This window comes from Lagopus muta, chromosome 3 (genome assembly GCF_023343835.1).
Source record: "Lagopus muta isolate bLagMut1 chromosome 3, bLagMut1 primary, whole genome shotgun sequence".
NCBI lineage: Eukaryota > Metazoa > Chordata > Aves > Galliformes > Phasianidae > Lagopus > Lagopus muta.
In genome coordinates this window covers 92,019,730-92,039,308 of record NC_064435.1, presented here as the reverse complement: position 1 = coordinate 92,039,308, position 19,579 = coordinate 92,019,730, and the positions used below count along the sequence as shown (strand labels likewise).

Below are 19,579 nucleotides of genomic sequence, written 5' to 3'. Positions count from 1 at the left end.
TAGCTGCCAGTAGTTGTTTTTCTCTTCTCTGTTTTTCAGTATTTAGACCTTTAAAGCAGGTTTTCTCCCTGTTCTCTGCCTATGTGCATGTTTGTAGCTGTGTCTTTTGCAGCTTTTTGGCAACAGATTTGAAGGCAGTCTCTGTAACTTTAAAATACTTGTGTCTACATTTTATGCATCTTCAATGTTTTGTCCTGGAAAAATAATCATAAATTTTACTGTTTATGGTTTGACCCACTTTTATCAATATGGAACTTCATGCATATATAATTCATAACAATGGTTTGAAATATTTAGAGAATTTATGTGCAGAAATAATATATTACTCTTTAATTTTTTTCTGCGCTAGACTCAGTCACATTGTCCCTTGTAATATATTCCTGTAAAAAAAATCCCATTGCTTTCATCTAGAGGCGAAAAAAAAAAATCCTGAAAACCTAACACCTTTTCTCTGTATTTTCTTCCCTGGAACATCGATAACTTTAACAGAAATGTTGTTAAGTTTTTCTCCTTTGTTCTCTGATTCTGTGCAGCTTCTGAAAGCATTCTGCTGCAGGCTTTGGAACACACCTCTGCTTGCTTAAATAATTGTTAACTGTGGTACAGACTATTCTTTCTCTTTCTAATGAACCACTTTACTGTGTATTTGGGACCTCTCAGAAGAGCTTTTAGCAACTACCAGGAGCAGCTGGAAACCATATGTTTCCAGTGCAGTGGATCTCAAACTTTCCACATCTGCAGACAATGGGCAGATGCTGCATCTGGTCCAAAGTTTACCTCAGTTTGGAAGTTGGAGGTATTTCTCTGACGTTTCTTTTTACGTAGGCGTAATGGATGAGGGATGTGTGGTTTGGGGACCAGATTTCTGAGACTGATGTATAGATCAGAATGCAGATATTGTTAATCTTAAGCAGAACCTGAGTTATTTTCCTGAACTGGATATTCTCATCAGAGCTGAGACTTAGCAAAGAATATTAGGGTTGGGTCTTTTTTTTTTGTTCCTTTGCTTTTGTGTGTCTTTTTGTTTGTTTGTTTATTGTTATTTTTTGCTGTTTTGTACCTGTGGTGTTAAATAGCCTTGATATTTGAAGCCCTTTTCCATATACTTTTGCCATTGTAACTTAAATATGTTACTTAATACTTATACTTAAATAAGCATATTATTATATAATTATAATTATAAATAAATACTTAAAACTGTATGCACTTTCAAAATCAGCATCTTCATAATCGTTACTGGCCTCCCATGGGAAATTACTATGGCCAAGTGTTTATGTTTTATTACAAATATTTTTGACATCTCCATGTATTATATTTAGTTAGCTGGAACAAATTTCAATGCCGTAGTTTATTTCATGTTGCTTATTGTTGAAAAATGTGATTTCAAGAGGTGAAAGAAAAATATAATTTTTAAAGAATTCCCAGAGCCAGTTCAGTGGGTAACTATTCTTGCTCATTCATTGGCGCAACATCAAAAGGGAAAGTTGTACCACAGAAGTCACTGCTTTAGCTGGCTCAGGTGCCTTGCTACACCTCAGTCCTGCTCCCCATTCACTTGTGTGTGGTAGTACTAACAAAGACACAGTGTATTGCTTACAGAATCCATGCAAGTGATCAATCAGTGTGACCACAACAGTATTGCACCTGAAAGGATGATCTCCTTTAAAGAGACAATTTAAATCTCTCATGCAGAGAAACTGTACTGTTACAGTTTAAAATCTCTTTTACAGACAATTCAGTCTTAGTCAGAAGACACGGTGTATTTCTTATAAAAATGTTTTATCCTTCTGAAATTAAGTACTGTAGGTTTTCTCTTTTTCATTTTTTCTTTTTTTCTTTCTATTTTTTATTTTTATTTTTAATTTGTTCTTTCTTGTACTAGAAAAGAGCTTAGAAACATAGTAAGGAGTGAATCTTTTCCTTGTGATTCCTTGGTGAGATGCTTCAGGGAGCAGTCATTTATGAGATCTAAAAATTTGCCTTAGTTTCTTGCCCCAATGTAATAGTTACCATGTCTGCATGTGAATAACTGGGTATTCTGCAAGGACATCATCTCTGAGTTCCGAGGGGAGCAATCCTCCCTCAATCATCCCTTTCAGGCTGTGATAGCACATGTACAGCTGCACTGTACAAAAGCATGTGATTTTCCCATGTAAGTATCAAATTGTAATCCATGGAGATTCTTCTATGTTTTAAGACAGCTAACCTATTCAACTTGTTGTGCTGCGTGCTTCTTTTAATGCATAGCATTCCTCATGTGGTATTGTCTCTTATTTCTTCCCCATGTGCTTTGCACTTTGAAAATGGAGTGTTCCACAGATTATTTTCTTTTTAGTGTACTTGTAAGATGAGAGTTCTAAGTCAGTAATCAGTTTTAGCTCTTTCCATTTTCCTCTTCATATATTTGCATTTAAATACTCATTTGGTCATCTGCCTTCTTTCTGTCCTTGGGTTATATAGAATTTAATTGGATCAAGCTGCTCCTCATTGTTTTTCCTTGCAGCTATCCTTAGTTTAAATACTATTTCCTTACATCATCAGAAAAATGATGGGTACTCTTGAACTGTGTGGTCTTCCACCTTGTCAAAACCTACCCATTTATTAGTTCTGTTTTGACCCTTTTTTTATTTATATGAAGTTCTTTCTGTTTGCACAAGCTCATCTTGTTTCAAAAGTCTCTGCAGTTGCTACTAATTCAGTGTCTTAAGAATCTGCATTAAATTCATTCTATCAGATGAACTTTCAAGTACCCCCACAACACAGTGTTTGAAGCCATACTCTTTAAAGTTAGTATTTCAGGTGACTTCATAGAGGGAATTAGTATCAGAGCAAAGCTATTTATTTCTGAAGGAAGAATAACTATCCCTAATAAATCTGTTTGTGTGGGTTGGGAGTTCTTAAAAAGGGGTTGTGAATAGATGGTGTGGATAGTTTATCAGTGGATTTGGGGCTGATTTGCCTCAGAACCTGGACAATATATATATATATTTTTAAATATTTGATGCAAGAAGATTTTCTTTATTGCAATATTCATATCAGAAACTTTTTTTAAAGAGTGTTATTAACTAGAAATAGCAGTAAAGCAAAACTGATAAGAATAATCAAATATGTGCATTTTTTTAGAGTCACAAAAAATGAATATAACTAAAATTTTGGTGTTGTTGCAAGAATGTATTTTTCATATCTATTTTTATTCTTAAGCCTAGAGAGAGGAAAAGAAAAGAGAAAAATTGAGAGATTGTAATGTAATGTGAATTTATATTTTAGTACCTTCACTTCTGGTCTGGACATATTAACTATCTATAATAACTACCTGCTAAATTATTATGAAGTTTTAAATTAATATTACAAATTCTCTTTTTTAAATGACCTTTTACAGATGTGTGACTTCCAAGATTGTTTTTAGTGTCATCCCATATAGACTGATTTACTTTTTTATAGATAATTCAGGAGATGTTAGAAAATATTTAAATGACTGACAAATTATCAGATGAACTGGTGTTTAAAACTTAAATCATTCTGTAAGTAGATAAGCTTGTACCTGGAGAAACAATGACCTCCCAAACTTCCTTGCATATTTTAGCTTCCTCATAAATATATGGTATGATCAACATGCAATATTTGCTTTAATTACAAGCCCATTTTATTTTTTTTTCCAAATACATCTACATTTAGCACAATTCAGTATGTTTCTGCAATATACTTTCTAACTCTTTTCATACCTGTACAGTCTTCATGATACAAGTCCTGTGAAACAGAGAAAATAGTGGATCATTTTAAAAAGGTAATCTCTATTTTTGCTGTACTAAAAAGAAAGGCAAAATATACAAACAAAAGCCCCTCTTGTCTCAATTCTGATAAGGTTGTGCCAGTGCAGAGCAGGACAATCGCCTCCCTAGCTGGGAGAGCTGGGATGCTCTCCCAGATGCACCCCAGGAAACAGCTGGTCTTTTTGACATCCAGAGCACACTGTAGACTCAACTATTCAACTTGCTTTCAGCCAGAATGCCCAGATCCCTTTCTGCAGGGTTGTTCTTCAGCCTTTCATCCCAGTCTGTACACATATTCAGGGTTGCCATGTCCCCATTGCAGAATTCAGCACTGGTTCTTGTTAAACTTCCTGCAGTTAATCATAGTTCACCTCCCTAGTTTGTCAAGATCTTTTGGCAAAGCCTCTCTACCTCCAAAGAAGTCAACAACTCCTTCCAATTAAGTGTTGTACACTTACTTTTAGTGTACTTTTACTAGTGAAAGTCACTGATGAAAGCATAAAGAGGAATGAGACGTAAAATGGTTAACAACTGGACACCAGCCTGATGTAATCCCATTTACTACATCAGTTTGAGCCTGACCCATCAGTCAACTTTTCCAGTGTAGCCAACTTTTTCTAAAATGCTCATAATATTGGCATCAGCTCCTTAGCATTACCTCTTTCCAAGCTGACAGATAATGAACTTGCAAAGCCTACGCCTGAAGAAAGCAAAAATAAAGGACTGTTGGAAAGTACACATCTCATTTTACATATAGTATTTCTTAGTTTCTTCTAGTAAAAAAAAATGCATGTACATGTATATATGGTTAGCAAACTGTTAAAAATTGTTTGTGTGCAGTTAAGTAAGTAATATGACAAAACATGACTTTTCAATATTTGGAATAGATTCTTCTTTTTCAAACAGAGAACATCTTGATTTGGTTCTTAGAACATTGTCTTCCCTTTCTCATTTGTTATGAAGCAGAATGAAAAATAAACTTTTGTTTTCCTCTGTTATCTTCAGAATTCTCAATAATTCAGTTAAACCATTCTAGAGAATGAAATTCTGTAGTTATCTCTTATACAAAAAATGAAAATACCACCTTTTTCTAAAGATTGCATCCTTAATTTGTTGGACAGCTGTAAGTCAACCGTAACTAACATTCAGAGCAGAGAATAGAGCCATCAAACTATTTGTAGTATGGAGGACTGTCACTGTTGAAATGAAAGTTTAGAAGAGTTCTGAGTATTATGGTAGAAAAGGATAAAAAGATAAAAAAGGAAACCAACACATAGAAAGACATCTCTCATTCATGCAGTCTTAGTTTCAGCTGAGACAGAATCGGTTTTCTTCAAAGTGTCTGGTATAACACTATGTTTTGGTTTTAGGAGAACAATGTTGATTACCCACAAATTTGCTAAGCAGTGTTGTACAGAGCCAAGGCAATTCCAGTTTTCTCAGCTTCCACTAAGAGGTTGGGATGGTGCAAGCAGTTGGGAGCGGACAAACTCAGGACAGCTGACTTAGAGTGATCAAAGGGACATTCCGTACCATGTGACATCATGCAGAAGGAGAGTTTTGAAAGGGGTGGGGGCTCATCTTCCAGTGCTGGGAGCTATCTGGACATCCATGGGTGAGTGGTAAGCAACTGCCTGAGCATCACTTGTCATCTGCATATATATATATATATATATATATATATATATATATATATATATATATATATATATATATATATATATGTAGTCGTAGCTATCATCTATTTCCTTTTCTCTATTTTAGCAAATCATTTTATCTCAACCCACAAGTTCTACTGTTTTTTTTTTTTTTTTTCTTTTTTTTTTTAATTCTCTCTCTCATACCACTAGGTAGATGGGGGAAGGGTGTGAATGATGGTACAGTGCTTAGCCATCTGCAAAGTCAAACCAGGTTAAACCACAATGGTTGTTTTGGAACCCAATCTGGGCCACGAAGGGTTGAGATAACAGCAGAACCGACTAGAGCATGTTAAAACAGAGTGTTGAGATAGTTTGATTATTTGTCTCTGTGCTAATTTTTCCACTATTTATTGAGATCTTCGTGAGTCTTCTCATGGAAATATACTGTGTAGCACCTTGCTTGCTGCTTAGATTCCTTGCTGCGTTGTTTGTCATATCTGGGGATTACACAGAATCACAGAATAGCCAGGGTTGGAAGGGACCTCAAGGATCATGAATCTCCAACCCCCCTGCCACATGCAGGGCCACCAACCTCCATGTTTAATGCTAAACCAGGCTGCCCAGGGCCACATCCAACCTGGTCTTGAACACCTCCAAAGACGGGGCATCCACAACCTCTCTGGGCAGCCTGTTAAGGTTTAGATTAAGGTTTTTATTTTCTATATACTCTGTGGCCTTGACTTATCATAAAATTGGTAGTGAATTAACTAATGTGGTGTGGGAATTCAGCATTGCAATAACCTATAAACTTTGGAAACCATAGTGGATGCTATTTGTAATCATACTCTTCACTTTGTCACCTCAGGGAGCCAGGTTACGGATGAGACAGGAGAGAACATTTTCCAGAAGTTCCTCAGCCTTCCTTTCTCTTTCATTTTTCCTTCTTTCCCTAAATTAGTTACAATAGTTCTTGAGAATATTTGAGTATCCGTTGGATGCTCAAACCAACGTGCTCTTATGACTGTGCGTCATGAATGTGTGTCACTTTATGTCTAAGATTAAGCAGTTATTTGAGATTAGCACCCAGAGATCTGCCCTGAGGCAAGATAGAGTGTCAGAGAGTATGGAAAGCTGTGGACAGGTGCATAGAGTGATGGCCACCCCTGGTGGTTTGGAAGTTCACATCTGAACAACTGCAGAAACCTGCAAAATTAGTAGAATTTCTGGAACTGCTGTGCTGTCTCCCTGGCAGTTCTAGAGAAGCACAAATCACTGCAGCATGCTGGAACCTGGCCCATGTCTACCAATCTCTGTTCAACACTATTCAGCAACGTCAAGGGGAAGAGAATGGTCCTACCTGGAGCCTCTGGCAGAATGCCTGAGAGGAGACTTGAGATCAACCCTTAGTGTTTTGGAGTCAAGGATATAGAAGATCCAAGGCCTATTATATTCCAACTGAAAGAAAAAAAAGATTCTGGCAGCAGAGATACTGTATCCAAGCTGCTTTGGATGTGGTTGGTACCGAAGCATAGCTTCTCTTGGCATGCTGACTGCCTGTGCTGAGCTGGATGTCCAAAGGGAGTGTCATCTCTTCACATCATGCAACTGATGTTACATGGAGTAAGTGGATCACACTGATCACACAACAGACTTGAATAAAGAATCTCAGTTATCTAGGAGTTTTAGAATGATTATGGACTTGCCCAAAGGCAAAGATTTTGGAACATCACCAGTGCAGGAGGTGACACGTGCCGAAGAGGCTCAACTGTATAATAAACTGCCAGAAAAAGAGAAGAAATATGCTTTGTTACCGATGGGTCTTATTGCGTTGTGGGAAAGTATCAGAGCATGGCATTAAGTGGATATATCACATCCTCTGTCATGTACCAGCCTCCAGAAAAAGCTGAATAATACAATGGACTGTTAAAGACTACATAGAGAGCAAAAGGTGCTGGGACATTCAAAGATTGGGGCACACATTTAGCAAGACACCTGATTAATCAACACTCAGGGGTCTGCCAAAGGAGTTGATCCTGCCCAATCAAACTTCCTACATACTGTACAAGTGGATGAAGTCAGAGTGGTGCATAAAACGAACATGCTGAGCAAGACAGTCAGGATTATTCCTGCCTCAGGCAAAGGCAAGCCTATTAATGGGATTGCTTTTACTTAAGGACCTGGGTGCATATGGTGGGTAATGTGGAAGCATAGGTGTATCCATTGTGTACCTCAAGGTGATTTGATGCTGTGTGAGAACAGTCAATAATTTGAAGTGTGTCAGTATCTTGATCAGTTGGTTATGACATTATAAAACTGGATTCTCTTTGCAAAAAAGAGAATAATTTTCAAATTTGAATAAGAAAATGGCTAACATTTTCTATCTTTTCTGTTAAATGATTGTTTTTCAAATTTGTGAATATTAAAGCTCTCAAGTGCCAACGCTGAAAGAAGATACTACAGATTAAATGTACATGCAGAGTGAAAATGTTTTTATCTGCAGAGATAGCTTATTGTAAAGCTTGTCTTGCAGGCTGTAAAGCACAACAGAAGAAGAGTAAATGGACTCAGTCTAGTAGAACATAGTTTCCTCAAGGCGAATGTATTCATGTTTTAAGGACATTTGAACAGAGGTGACATCATTTATCAACTATTTCAAATATCTGCATGGAGAGGAGAAAAGAGAAAAAAAAATGAATATATTTGTTAGGTCCAGCAGTAGATCTGTCTGGCAGAAGGGAAACTTACTGAGATCAGTTTCATGCTAATGCAATCGTATTTTCACATAGCAGTACACAGACAGCCAGAGCAACAGCATACACAGTTTATCCTTTTTTTATTTCTGGCTGCTTTCATTTATCAGAAAAAGAACCGGATTTTTTGGCAGTGAGTGACAGCTTTACAGTATAGTAATTCATTTTAATTTGCAGGTGAATTGTTAGAAGACTACTGCATACTTCTAGATATTTTGGGCGAAACTTTTATAGTAACAAGAAGAAATTTGAGGTCCATTGATCCGTATAAAAATGGTGGACCATTGATCCATATAAGAATGGTGAACCTAACACTGCTTGGGTCAAGATAATTAATTCAGATTTTGCTCTGTATATTCTAAAATAGTGTATTTCAATGTCATTTCCTAGTGATGAATTCAATACGGTATAACATTTGGACAGCTGCTTGAACTTACCTTGTACTGATTTTCTCCACGCCTAACTGATGTACAATGCCTTGGGAACCTGCTTGTAGCCATGATTTTCTCCCAGATTCTCAGACAAAGTCTTGACGAAGTCCTCTGAAGCTAAATTGGAAACAAACAAACAAAAAAAAAACAAAAAAAAAATCCAAAGAAGTAGCTTGTGTACAGCACAAGCTTGGTGTCACAGCTCCTACACTTGACAAGAATGAATACGAATTGCTAGAGAGCGAGACTGGGACATGGAAGATGATGCTTTGTAATCAACTCTGTCACTGACCAGAAAAATGACTACTTTCTGACTAAGGCTTGGTTTCCCATTGCTGTATATTGGCAGAGCTTTGTACAGGTGCCCTTTGAAAACTGCAGCTGAATACTGTGAAATCCTTAGGGAAAATATGGAAATGCAGTACAGCTATTAGAATGTGCAGGAGCTCAATACATGGTTACCAGTATTCAATAAAATGGATTCTGTAGGAGACACTTTATGGAGTATGTTTTATGGTTAGTAACACAACCAAGCCGTGCCGCAGGAGCATGAAGCAGTTCTGATGGCATAGTCAGCTGTGAAACAAGCATGTTTGGAAGCCTGGGAATGAAACTATTGCACTCAGACTAGGCTCTCTTCCTTCTGGATTGTTACAGAAACGATCTAAAAATGTAGTGCTCTTTGCTGAACTGATATCATGGCCTCATTTTATGTCTGACAGCTGTACAGTAGATAAGAAATGCTTCCTGTCTACAGCAGGCAGGAGCCAGAGTGAGGCTGCTACAACCCATTCCTCAGTCATGGATAAGACTGAAACGTAGAAAAATTGCATTTAAGATCTAAAGGACTGGTTGCCTAGCAACACTAGTCCCACAGAAGGCTTAAAACTAGTTTGGATTGTGTAGCCCCTCAAGTATTTAGATACTGCAGCTTTTAAAGAAAATTGTATATATTGAGATGTTCTGATGGATTATTGTGTGGAAACAAGTCTTGGAAACAAATCACGTGTTGCATATATTAAATGCAAACAGCTTTCTGTACTATGTTGTAATTCCACAACATAGCATTATTCTAACAAATGCAGTAAGGGGGGGGAGCTACACATTTTTGTTTGATGCAGCACAGCTTCAGGGACTGACCGCCTGGCAAAGAATATGCAAAAATTAATAAAAATAAGCAGGCCATAATTTCTGTAGAAATTATTTCAAATGATTTTTGTGATGTATTCATTTGTGGTTGCTAGAAAATATTTTTAATGCTTGAGAACAATTACATTGACCAAAAATCCCCAAACGGTAACAATCCACTCCAAAGCACAGAACTGAGAGCTTGTTTGTTTTATGGTGACTTACAATCCGCTATTAGAAGAGTGTAAGAGCAAACTCAGGAAAGAAGCATAAGAAACATTTTCTTCCCTTAGTGTGGACAAATCTGTGGGATATGACATATAAGCCAATTTTCAAGAATAGTTTGACTTTTTTCTGGGCAGACTATTGAGTCTTGATTTTCTCAGATGGAAGTGACAGAGATCATGAAATTACATTTAAGGTGTATGATCCTCCTCTGGACCTTACATGCTCAAATGCAATAGCACAATACAACAGCAAGAGAAAGCTACACCTGAAATATTGTATTGTATTTGACAGCTTCTCTTTCAGTGAAAACCATGCAAATCAGCCAGTTTCTCACACATGCGTATGCTTTACTAATTTTTAATGAGTGATTAATAAATGATACTGGGGATGAGTGGGTAGTCGTTTTGGCTTCACTATATCTGAAGAATATTATTTTCTGTCCACAATAGCTCCAGTACTTCTGTTAGCTTTGGAGAGAGTTTCTTGATGTGTGAAATTTTTTATCTATATCTGGAATAACATATGGAAATATTTCTAATATTAAAATAAAGTTGGCTTGCCTGAACTTAATTGTCAGTAATACCCTCTTAGGGTATGCTGTAGATCAGAAGGGGAGAAGTAAACCATGCAGAATAGCATAACGTTTTTTTTTCTTAGTAGGTGGCATGAAGTAACTAGGACAAAAAATAATAGAAGTAAGGGAGGACTGTTTATTCAAAAAAGGAATTTGTTTGTTTAATCTGGAGATAATTTGTTTAGCTGACTCCTGGCACCAGGGCATGCTTTTTGAGATGCAGTCAAGAGCTAAGGAGCAGGTCTTTGTCACTTCAACAAAAGGAGAAAGTAGGTGTAGTGATTAAGTATTCTCAAAAGGTTGCAAAGTGAGTTGAGTCAGTTATTTAAGAAAGCTATGTCGAGATCAAGAATCAACTGTGCATTCTCTTCTGTGCAATCTTGTGCTGTAAATCAACCACTGGTATAATGCTAACATTTACCATAGCAGGGAAAAGAGAAATGATTTTTGTTTAAATCTAAGAAATTACGTTATCAACAATTTTAAAAAACAACACAGTCTTGTTTTGTCATTTAGCAGTTCTAATGGAGGAAGAACTGACACAGTTTAGTAAGCTGTTCATGACTTTTCCTTAGAGACTGGCATCACAATACATTCCTATTGTACAGTAATGTATTTCACTGCCATATCTCTCAGACTATTTTGACAGAATGTTACATTGTCTGTATAATAGATACAACAGTGGCACAGAAATTAATTGTAAAAGAATTCAATCAACAGAAAAACTGGCAATAGAACTCAGGCCTTCTACACTTTTAGTCTTATCACGTATCTGTGGGTAAAAACATACAGGAACAATCTTGATCTTGTTTTATTTATTTATTTATTTTCTGCAAAGTTCAGCCTGGTCCACTCTCCTTTATTTTATGGGACACTATGGAGCTCATGCTGCTGAGGATAAGGTGGCTATTGGTATTAGCTCTTCAATTAAGAAGGGCTTAATCTTGAGAGTAGTAACTATTGAAATTAGTTATCTAATTTTACACACATCACAAACCCAGCTTTTAGAAAACAGAATGAAGTTTCTTATCTGGTAATTTATATTTCTTGTCTAGTCTATTTCAATTGGGCATTTCACTATCCATTCACATGAATTTTACTTTGTAAAAAAAGTTTTTTGAGGCATGCATAAATCTTACACACCTTTGTGAATTAGCCACAGTAGGCAATTTTGTGAGACAAACAGAAAAAGCAACTTCATCTCACAGCAGAATTAGACTGTTGAGGAAGCAGCATTTTGTGTGAAGGCAAACAGTGTGTTTGTAGAAGTATTCACACTTGTTTGAGAGAGAACAAGAACACGTAAGAGTCTTGCTTTCAGGGTTGACAGAATCTTCAAAGAGTTACTCAAGAAATGGGAGATGAGTATTAGAAAAAGTAGACCATTAATTGAGCTTTTTGATCCTTTTGTAGGTGTGCGTATTTTGCATACTTCTTACCTGCAGAATTTGTCTACTTGATGGAGTGCGTGTTGGCATTCTCTACCAAACTCCTTAACAAAACTAACTTGAGACCCAAGAAAGTCAATGAACTAAAAGCAAGAGGGACAGAAATTTTGTGGAAGTACCTGCTGAAGCTGCTAGTCCCTCTTCACAGACTATCTCTCAGTGTCAGAATTCTGCCTTTGTTTATATCCTCTGGAGGTCCACACATGCACAGTGTGAGATTCAGTCATAGCAACAAAAAGCAGATAAATGTCTTTCACATCCCTAAACTTTTGTTATTTTGGCTAATCTGTAACCTCAGCAACTACGGGTAACAGTTTGAAAGAAATTTCAGTTGTGTTATGTTAAATAAACTATTTCTTCAGTATTTATGTGAATAGGAGATGATGGTAAAATCTGAAGAGCACTCTTTTTTTAATACTGAGCATATGGTGAATAATGTATGAAAGGCTTAAAATGAAATTCCTTGATATTTCAGCATCTTTGGATACTTTAATATCTCTTCAAAAATGTTAGAAGCTTGTCTCTCAGTCTTTCTTTCAGTTATGTCAGATAAAGTTTATGTTACACATACATGTATGTATCAGTATAGGGTGGTACTAATGCATTAACACATTAAAATGAAAGGGACCATGAAAGTGGCTTATATTCGGAAAAATTACAGACAGAATGGTAGGTAGTTTGCAACAGGGGAAAAAGTAGTAAGTAAGAAAAAGTGTTGTGGAGAAGAATTATTATCGCAGGAGACAGTCTGCCCTACTTTCTTTTCTCACATTCTGAAATCTATTAATCTTTTACTTGCTTTATTTCATAATTCCCTGCAGGCCAGAGCTGACAGCTAACCCCCTGTTTTATCTTAAACTACTCAAAGCACATGGGAACTTACCCTGCTGAGTCTGAAGGTGGATGCATGGTTACAGCAATCCACTGTTTACTCCAGTTCAGATGATCATCATTGCTTGAGAGAAACCATAATAATCTCAGAACAGTTGACAGATTGCTAAAATACATAATCTGCTCCCAGCTGAAGGCTAGAAACCAAGTTGACCAATTTTTTTAGAAGTAATTATTTATTATATGAGTCACTCTTACACGTAAATGTAGTATTATTTCTGAATACTGTGCTATTAACAACTGCTTTGAATAGGGGCAATATCAAGCAATTGCATTGTCTATAACTCCTGACTGTTTATCAGACCTGTTCTCAGTCTATTCCCCTTGAAAGTGGCCTTTACAAATTCCAGATTTAGCTTTAGCTTTAAGATTTAGCTTTACTATACATTGTTGTCACTACATTTCAGCATAAAATCCAGAGAGAAGGCAAGTGCAGTTTTTGAGGCAATTCATGTCTCAAAAAATAGGGTTCAATTGGAATTTCTACAGAAATTTCATTTTACTGATATTTAACTTCTACTGAAAATTGATATGCCTCAAACAGATTCGTGTGTTGAAGCTAAATAAAGCACAATAGGAACTGCCCACTGTTTATACTCATCTGAATCATGAAAAAATCAGTTTGTATATTGCTTTTCATCTTCAAATTTTTACATGTATATTCACCAGGGAGAAATAAAGTACTAATGCTCGACATAGATCCCTTGTCTTGTTGCAGGATATCATTTGCTTTTATTGTTTTTGGTAAGAATGTTTGAAGAGAATCTGTTGATGTCCTCTTAGTTTATAATTACAAAGAATGAAGAAAGAAGTGATGCAGAGGGGAACATAGTGACCAAGGATCAGGTTAATGCTGAGGTACTTAATGCCTTCTTTGCCTCAGTCTGTAATAGTAAGACTAGTTACTCCCTGGGAACCCAGCCCCAGCCCCAGCCCCTTTTGCTGGAAGACAGTGATGGGGAACAGAATAGGCTCTGCATAATCCATGAGGAAATGATTTTGAACCTGCTTCAAAAGCTGGACAGTTTTAAGTCCATGGGGCCAAATGGATTGCACCCTAGAGTGCTGAGGGAGTTGGCAAATGTGGTTGCCAAGCCACTCTCTATTATCCTTCAATCCTGGCTAACAGTGCTAGAGAAGGTTGTGGAATGGATAATCTTGGGAGCCATCATGGATCAATTAAATGTCAATCAGGCCCAGTCAGGATGGGTTCATGAATGGTATATCCTGCTTGACAAATTTGATATAAATCTATGACAAGATGACCCGCTTAGCGGATGAAGGCAAGGCTGTTGATGTGGACTACCTGGAGTTCAGTAAAGCCTTTGACACTGTCCCCCTGTTGTGGTTTGGTTATTTTTTTGTTGTCAGTATTCCACACCAGAACATCATGTGAACCAGTGGGAGTTAAAGAATTAATATTCTGGTTCTGTTTACTGCATCTTATGGGCATTTTGAATATTCTGAGGGGAGGAGTGGCATCCCCAGAGGACTTTGTTTGAAAAGGAAGTGAGGTGGAGCTCTGGACAGGACCCCAGGCATCTCTCTCTTTCTTGGGGCTGGCTCAGCTGGCTGTGGAGAAGGGCACATGCTTTCCTTGCATTTTGGGTACTCTTCTCTCTCCTTTTGTTTGATTTGGTTAAATTTAGTAATTACTGTTCCTCATCAGATCATTGCAGGTGTGTTTCTTTTGTTAAAGCCATCTAATTGCTCTCTGCCCTTCCCCCTCGCCACCCTCCTGCAGAGCACAGCCCATGGTATGCCCTGCTGTGAGACCGGGGCTGGCCAGATCATGTGACAAACTGTTAGTACCCCTTCTTTTTTTATTTTTCTTCACCCTTTTGTCACTCCTTGTTTCCTGGGCCTGTGCCCCCCTGTCACAGACTCATGGAGAAGCTGGCTGCCCATGGTTTGGATGGATGTACTGAGGGAAACACTGGCTGGATGGCTGGGCCCAGAGAGTTGTAGTCAGTGGAATTAAATCCAGTTGGTGGCCAGTCACAAGTGGTGTCCTCCAGGGCTCAGTATGGGGCCACTTCTATTTAACATCTTTATTAACAATCTTGATGAGGGGATTGAGTGCACCCTCAGTAAGTTTGCAGATGGCACCAAGTTGGGAGGGAGTGTTGATCTGCCAGAGGGGAGAAAAGCACTACAGAAGGCCTGGATAAACTGGGAATTGATGGGCCAAGGCAAACTGGATGAGTTTCAATAGGGCCAAGCATCGGGTCCTGCATTTTGGTCATAACAACCCCAGGCAACCCTACAGGGTTGGGGAGGAGTGGCTGGAAAACTGCCTGATGGAAAGGGACCTTGGTGTACTGATGGACAGTTGACTAAATATAAGCCAGCAGAGTGCCCAGGTGGCCAAGAAGGCCAATGGCATTCTGGCTTGGATCAGGAATGGTGTGGTGAGTAGCACCAGGGAAGTCATCCTGCCCCTGGCACTGGTGAGGCCTCAAGTACTGTGTTCAGTTTTGGGCACCTCAGTACAGAACGGACACTGAGGTGCTGCAGCAGGTCCAAAGAAGGGCAACAAGGCTGGTGAAGGGCTTGGAGAATATGGCCTGTGAGGAGAGACTGAAGGAAGTGGGGCTGTTTAATCTGGGGTAGAGCAGGCTGAGAGGAGACCTTACTGCTCTCTTCCAATATCTGAAAGGTGATTACAGCGAGAGTGGGGTTGGTCTCTTCTCACTGGTGACAGGTGACAGAATGAGGGGAAATGGCCTCAAGTTGCACCAGGGTAAGTTTAGGTTGTATATCGGGACAAACTTCTTTACACAGTGTTGTTAAGCACTGGAATAGGCTTCCCAGAGGGAGGTAGTTGACTCACCATCCCTGAATGTTTTTAAAAACCATTTGGATGTGGTGCTCAGGGACATGATTTAGGGGAGGGTTGTTAGAGTTAGGGTAGTACAATTAGGTTGATGTTGGTCTCGGTGTTCTTGAGTGTCTTTCCCAACCTAAGCAATTCTATGATTCTGTGATTTAAGACAGAGTGAATGAAAATCTGGAAAACCCATTCATAGGGAATCTTTAATGCACCTCATTATATGGAGATCATTCTAGATATATACTGCCATTAGGTACACATGACAAATATCTTTATTACTTTTGTGGGAAACATTTCCCAAAGGTTCTTCAAATCAGCAACAAGTTTCTGCATGCCATTTTGAATCTTTATATTATCTGAATTATAATCTGATGCTCATCTGTAAAACAACATTATGAAAGTTAGTAAGCATTTTCCATAGTGATGTGAATGATTTATTTTTTTTTAATTGATTTTGATGGTCAAATAGCGAGACTCATTGTGCATTGCAAATATGAGCGCACTTTAACTTACACTGGCAAGGCATACAAGAGTAGAGCTGTACTAGTTTGAAGTGTACCCTTCAAATTTAGAAATATATGTCATTTATATGGTCTTAACGAACAATTTTAGTTGCACAGGACTTTCAGATGTTACTTTAATGTTTTTCTTTGTTCTTCTTATGGTACACCTTGGCCAATATAAGTGCCCACTGAATTCTGAAATTTTGGAAATTCATGAGCCCCATGAATCCTCATCAAGATTCTGTGGTAGTGACTACAGTAAATATGGAGAATAAGACTGAAAAGATAGTTGGTAGATAGAACTTACTGCCCCCTTTCTAAACAAACACTGCTTTGCAGAATTCACCATCTAAAGAGACTTATGTAATATGAGTTTTCGTTATCATTATTCTATAAAAGTATCAAGGTTTCAGAAATCGGAGATGAAGTGAAAAATCTGGATGGGATTGTCCTGAATAAGGAGGTGGCGTGCAGGCTAGTGTTATTTACATTAATTAATTTTTCTCACATATTGCAAAAAAGTTTTAAAAAGTACAAAATCAGCAGGACTATTAAGTCATTTAGGTGTTGTTCTTCAAAGCATTGCTTATAGAAATAATTCCAAAATATTTAATTGTTTCAGTGCATACCTGTGAGCATAGGCTTATGTAAATGGTGCAAGCATTTTGTGTATCATTTGAAAGCACTTGACATTTTCTAGGAGGTACACCACACAATGGCATCAATAGTATTTTGGGGAGACTTCTTCAGAAGTATAGTGCATTCTCTAACAGTGAGGATGCAAACAAAAAATATTTTCCATATGCAAAGTATACAGTATGAAAGCTTGGAATATCTAGGAATAGATACCTAGGAATAGGTTTTGAAATACAGATTTTGATAATGCCTCACTTCTCAAATGTAAAAAAGTGACAATAGTTTCCCTAAATTGTAAAGGCATAGGAAAATAGCTGCTGTATTGTGAGCATCATGCAATTAAGCAAGTGCTGAAACGCATTCTTACCAGATGGACTGATGTAGGAATTGATGCTGAACAAAATTAATAACCTACGAATCATCATAAGAGAACTTAAACTCAGGAACTAAGAAATTCTGTATTGTGCAATGTTATCTGTCTGGACTTGTTATTATAGCTCCTCTGCAGTTGGGATATGTGAAGGGATTTCAGTGACATCACTAGCAAGTCAGAATTGTAAAGAGGGTTATTTCCTTTAAAGTTTATTTTGCTGAGTAGAAATGTAAAATAAATCTGTATTTTAAAATATTATTATTTTTTTCTTTCTCTCTTACAGCTTGTGGCCAATGCAATTCTTTTTGTCAGTGTAAATTTGTATGGAGTCTTTGTGAGGATCTTGACGGAAAGGGCTCAGAGGAAGGCGTTCCTTCAGGCCAGGAACTGCATAGAGGACAGGCTGAGGCTGGAGGATGAAAATGAAAAACAGGTCAGTTTTTTCCTCTTTGTTTCTTCTGAGGTTGTTGTAGTTCCATGAAACACAGGTCAGGACACTACTCCTGAGCGAATGGTAGGGAGTGTGTATGCTTGCACTGTGAAAAAAGCATGCTGCCTCCTGTGCCTACTTCATCTCTTCATCCCTAGTACGCACATGTGCTTTGCTCTTCACCACCATTTTTTTTCCTTTCTTTTCCCTTCAAGGATATTATTGTGTGTGTGTGTTAGCTAAGCTGTAAAAATTCCTCTCCTACATGTGTGCTATACCTAGTTTACATTTATAACACATAAGAAGGAAAGTTGTCTCTGTCATGTGGAGAAGTGTTCCAATCAAATTTGGAAAGAATGAAAAAACTGCTATACTGAAGATCTTGCTGTTCACGTGATACTCCCAGATTCAAATCTTGAATCCATCAAAATCTGTTAATTCTGAAAACTTTGGGCAACTCTTATTTTCTGTCTGTGTGGCAATAGAAATCCACTGTAGACTAAATGCACAAGTTCTCTGATAGTAGCAGCCTTTATTTATTTCCATGGAAACTACAACAGATACAAAGAACACAAATAGCACTATTTGATAGAGAACATTCCCAGCTAAAAAACACTATTTTTCAACATAGTCAGCACCAACAGCTACATGCTTTCATCGATGATGAACAAGAGTCTGCATGTTGTGCTTGCAAAAAATCTGCACTAGCACATGTCACCACTATCATTTTCACTATTGCTGAAACACACTGCCCACTACTTCACTGTTTGGCCTCCATAAACATTCAAGAAGTACCAGGGAATGACAATGAGTGCAAGGTTTTCCATGTGGAGGACTTACAAATCTTTGCTTCGCATGCATAACCATTACAGATAGCAATTTGTCAGACTGCCCCTCTGCTGTCATCTGTCACTTGGCAACAAAATTTTACAGAGTATTATCAGGAAGGTTCGGCCTCTACTTCCATACCACCACAATGGGCCAACATAATAAAATAGGAACTTTTACTTTCGGAGAAGTCTTCATATATATTCTTTCATTGACTTCTGTGGAACTTTAATAATTTATGCCAGTGGAGAAGTTAAGTGGTACTCAAACCTTGTTCTAGAAGACCTCAAGGTTCTCAGAATGCGTGCTTCACACACCATCCTTCAGTTCCAATTTCCTGTGCTGAAATGATGGTGCAAAAGTACTGTTCTGATGGGGATTTGGTGAATTCAGGTCATATTTTTATGACCTGAACATCAGCAGACGTATTCTTTGAACAGTTTTATCTGTTTGGCGTCTGTTGAAAAGCAGTATTAATGTCAGAGTCTGTAGTTCTGATTCTGGGCTTTTGTAATCCAAAACAGCAGATTTTCAAAGGTATAAATGCACCAGAATTGAAATGTAATGGCAAACAGTTGTCTAAATCCCGTTTGTTCATTTGAAAACCCACTTCTGGCATCCCACATGAAAATCACATATCAGATGTTTGGTTGTTTTTTTCCTGTATGTAGAACATTAGTCGTGTGTCTAATCTTTTATCCATGCATATAGAAACAAGAAAGCAAAAAATTACACATCATTACTATTATTGTTTATTTTATACCAGAGGAATACTATAAATTATTTTCCAGTGGAGTGCAGAGGTCAGTGAAGGGAATATATTTTTTTCCCACATATATGAAACTGACTTTATGGGGTACCATAATACTTGGTGCAGTGATAAAGTACACAAACTAGCTGTCAGAAGTACCACTGAAATACCTTCAATGGATGCTTTTACAATACTTACAAAACTCATGCAAGATTTACTTGATTACAGGCTACAGAATTAATATGCAATTGCCATGGTTTAGTGTAGACCAGTTTTCCAGTTTCTTACCAATATTCGAAGGTTCTCCAGAAGATTAGACTTTACTGACCTTTTTCAGTATCTGTATTAATTCCTGTGTTTTTATT

At 37.6% G+C, this 19,579-nt stretch overlaps 1 protein-coding gene across 1 annotated transcript in view; it reads left to right on the top strand.

Annotated features, from left to right (window-relative positions):
* Positions 1-19,579, top strand: part of ADCY1 (adenylate cyclase 1) — a 153,949-nt gene that overhangs the window by 25,525 nt on the left and 108,845 nt on the right. The window contains exon 2 of the mRNA XM_048939798.1: positions 17,489-17,638. Within this exon, the coding sequence (XP_048795755.1) occupies positions 17,489-17,638 (150 nt within the window). The remainder of the gene's footprint in view (positions 1-17,488; positions 17,639-19,579) is intronic.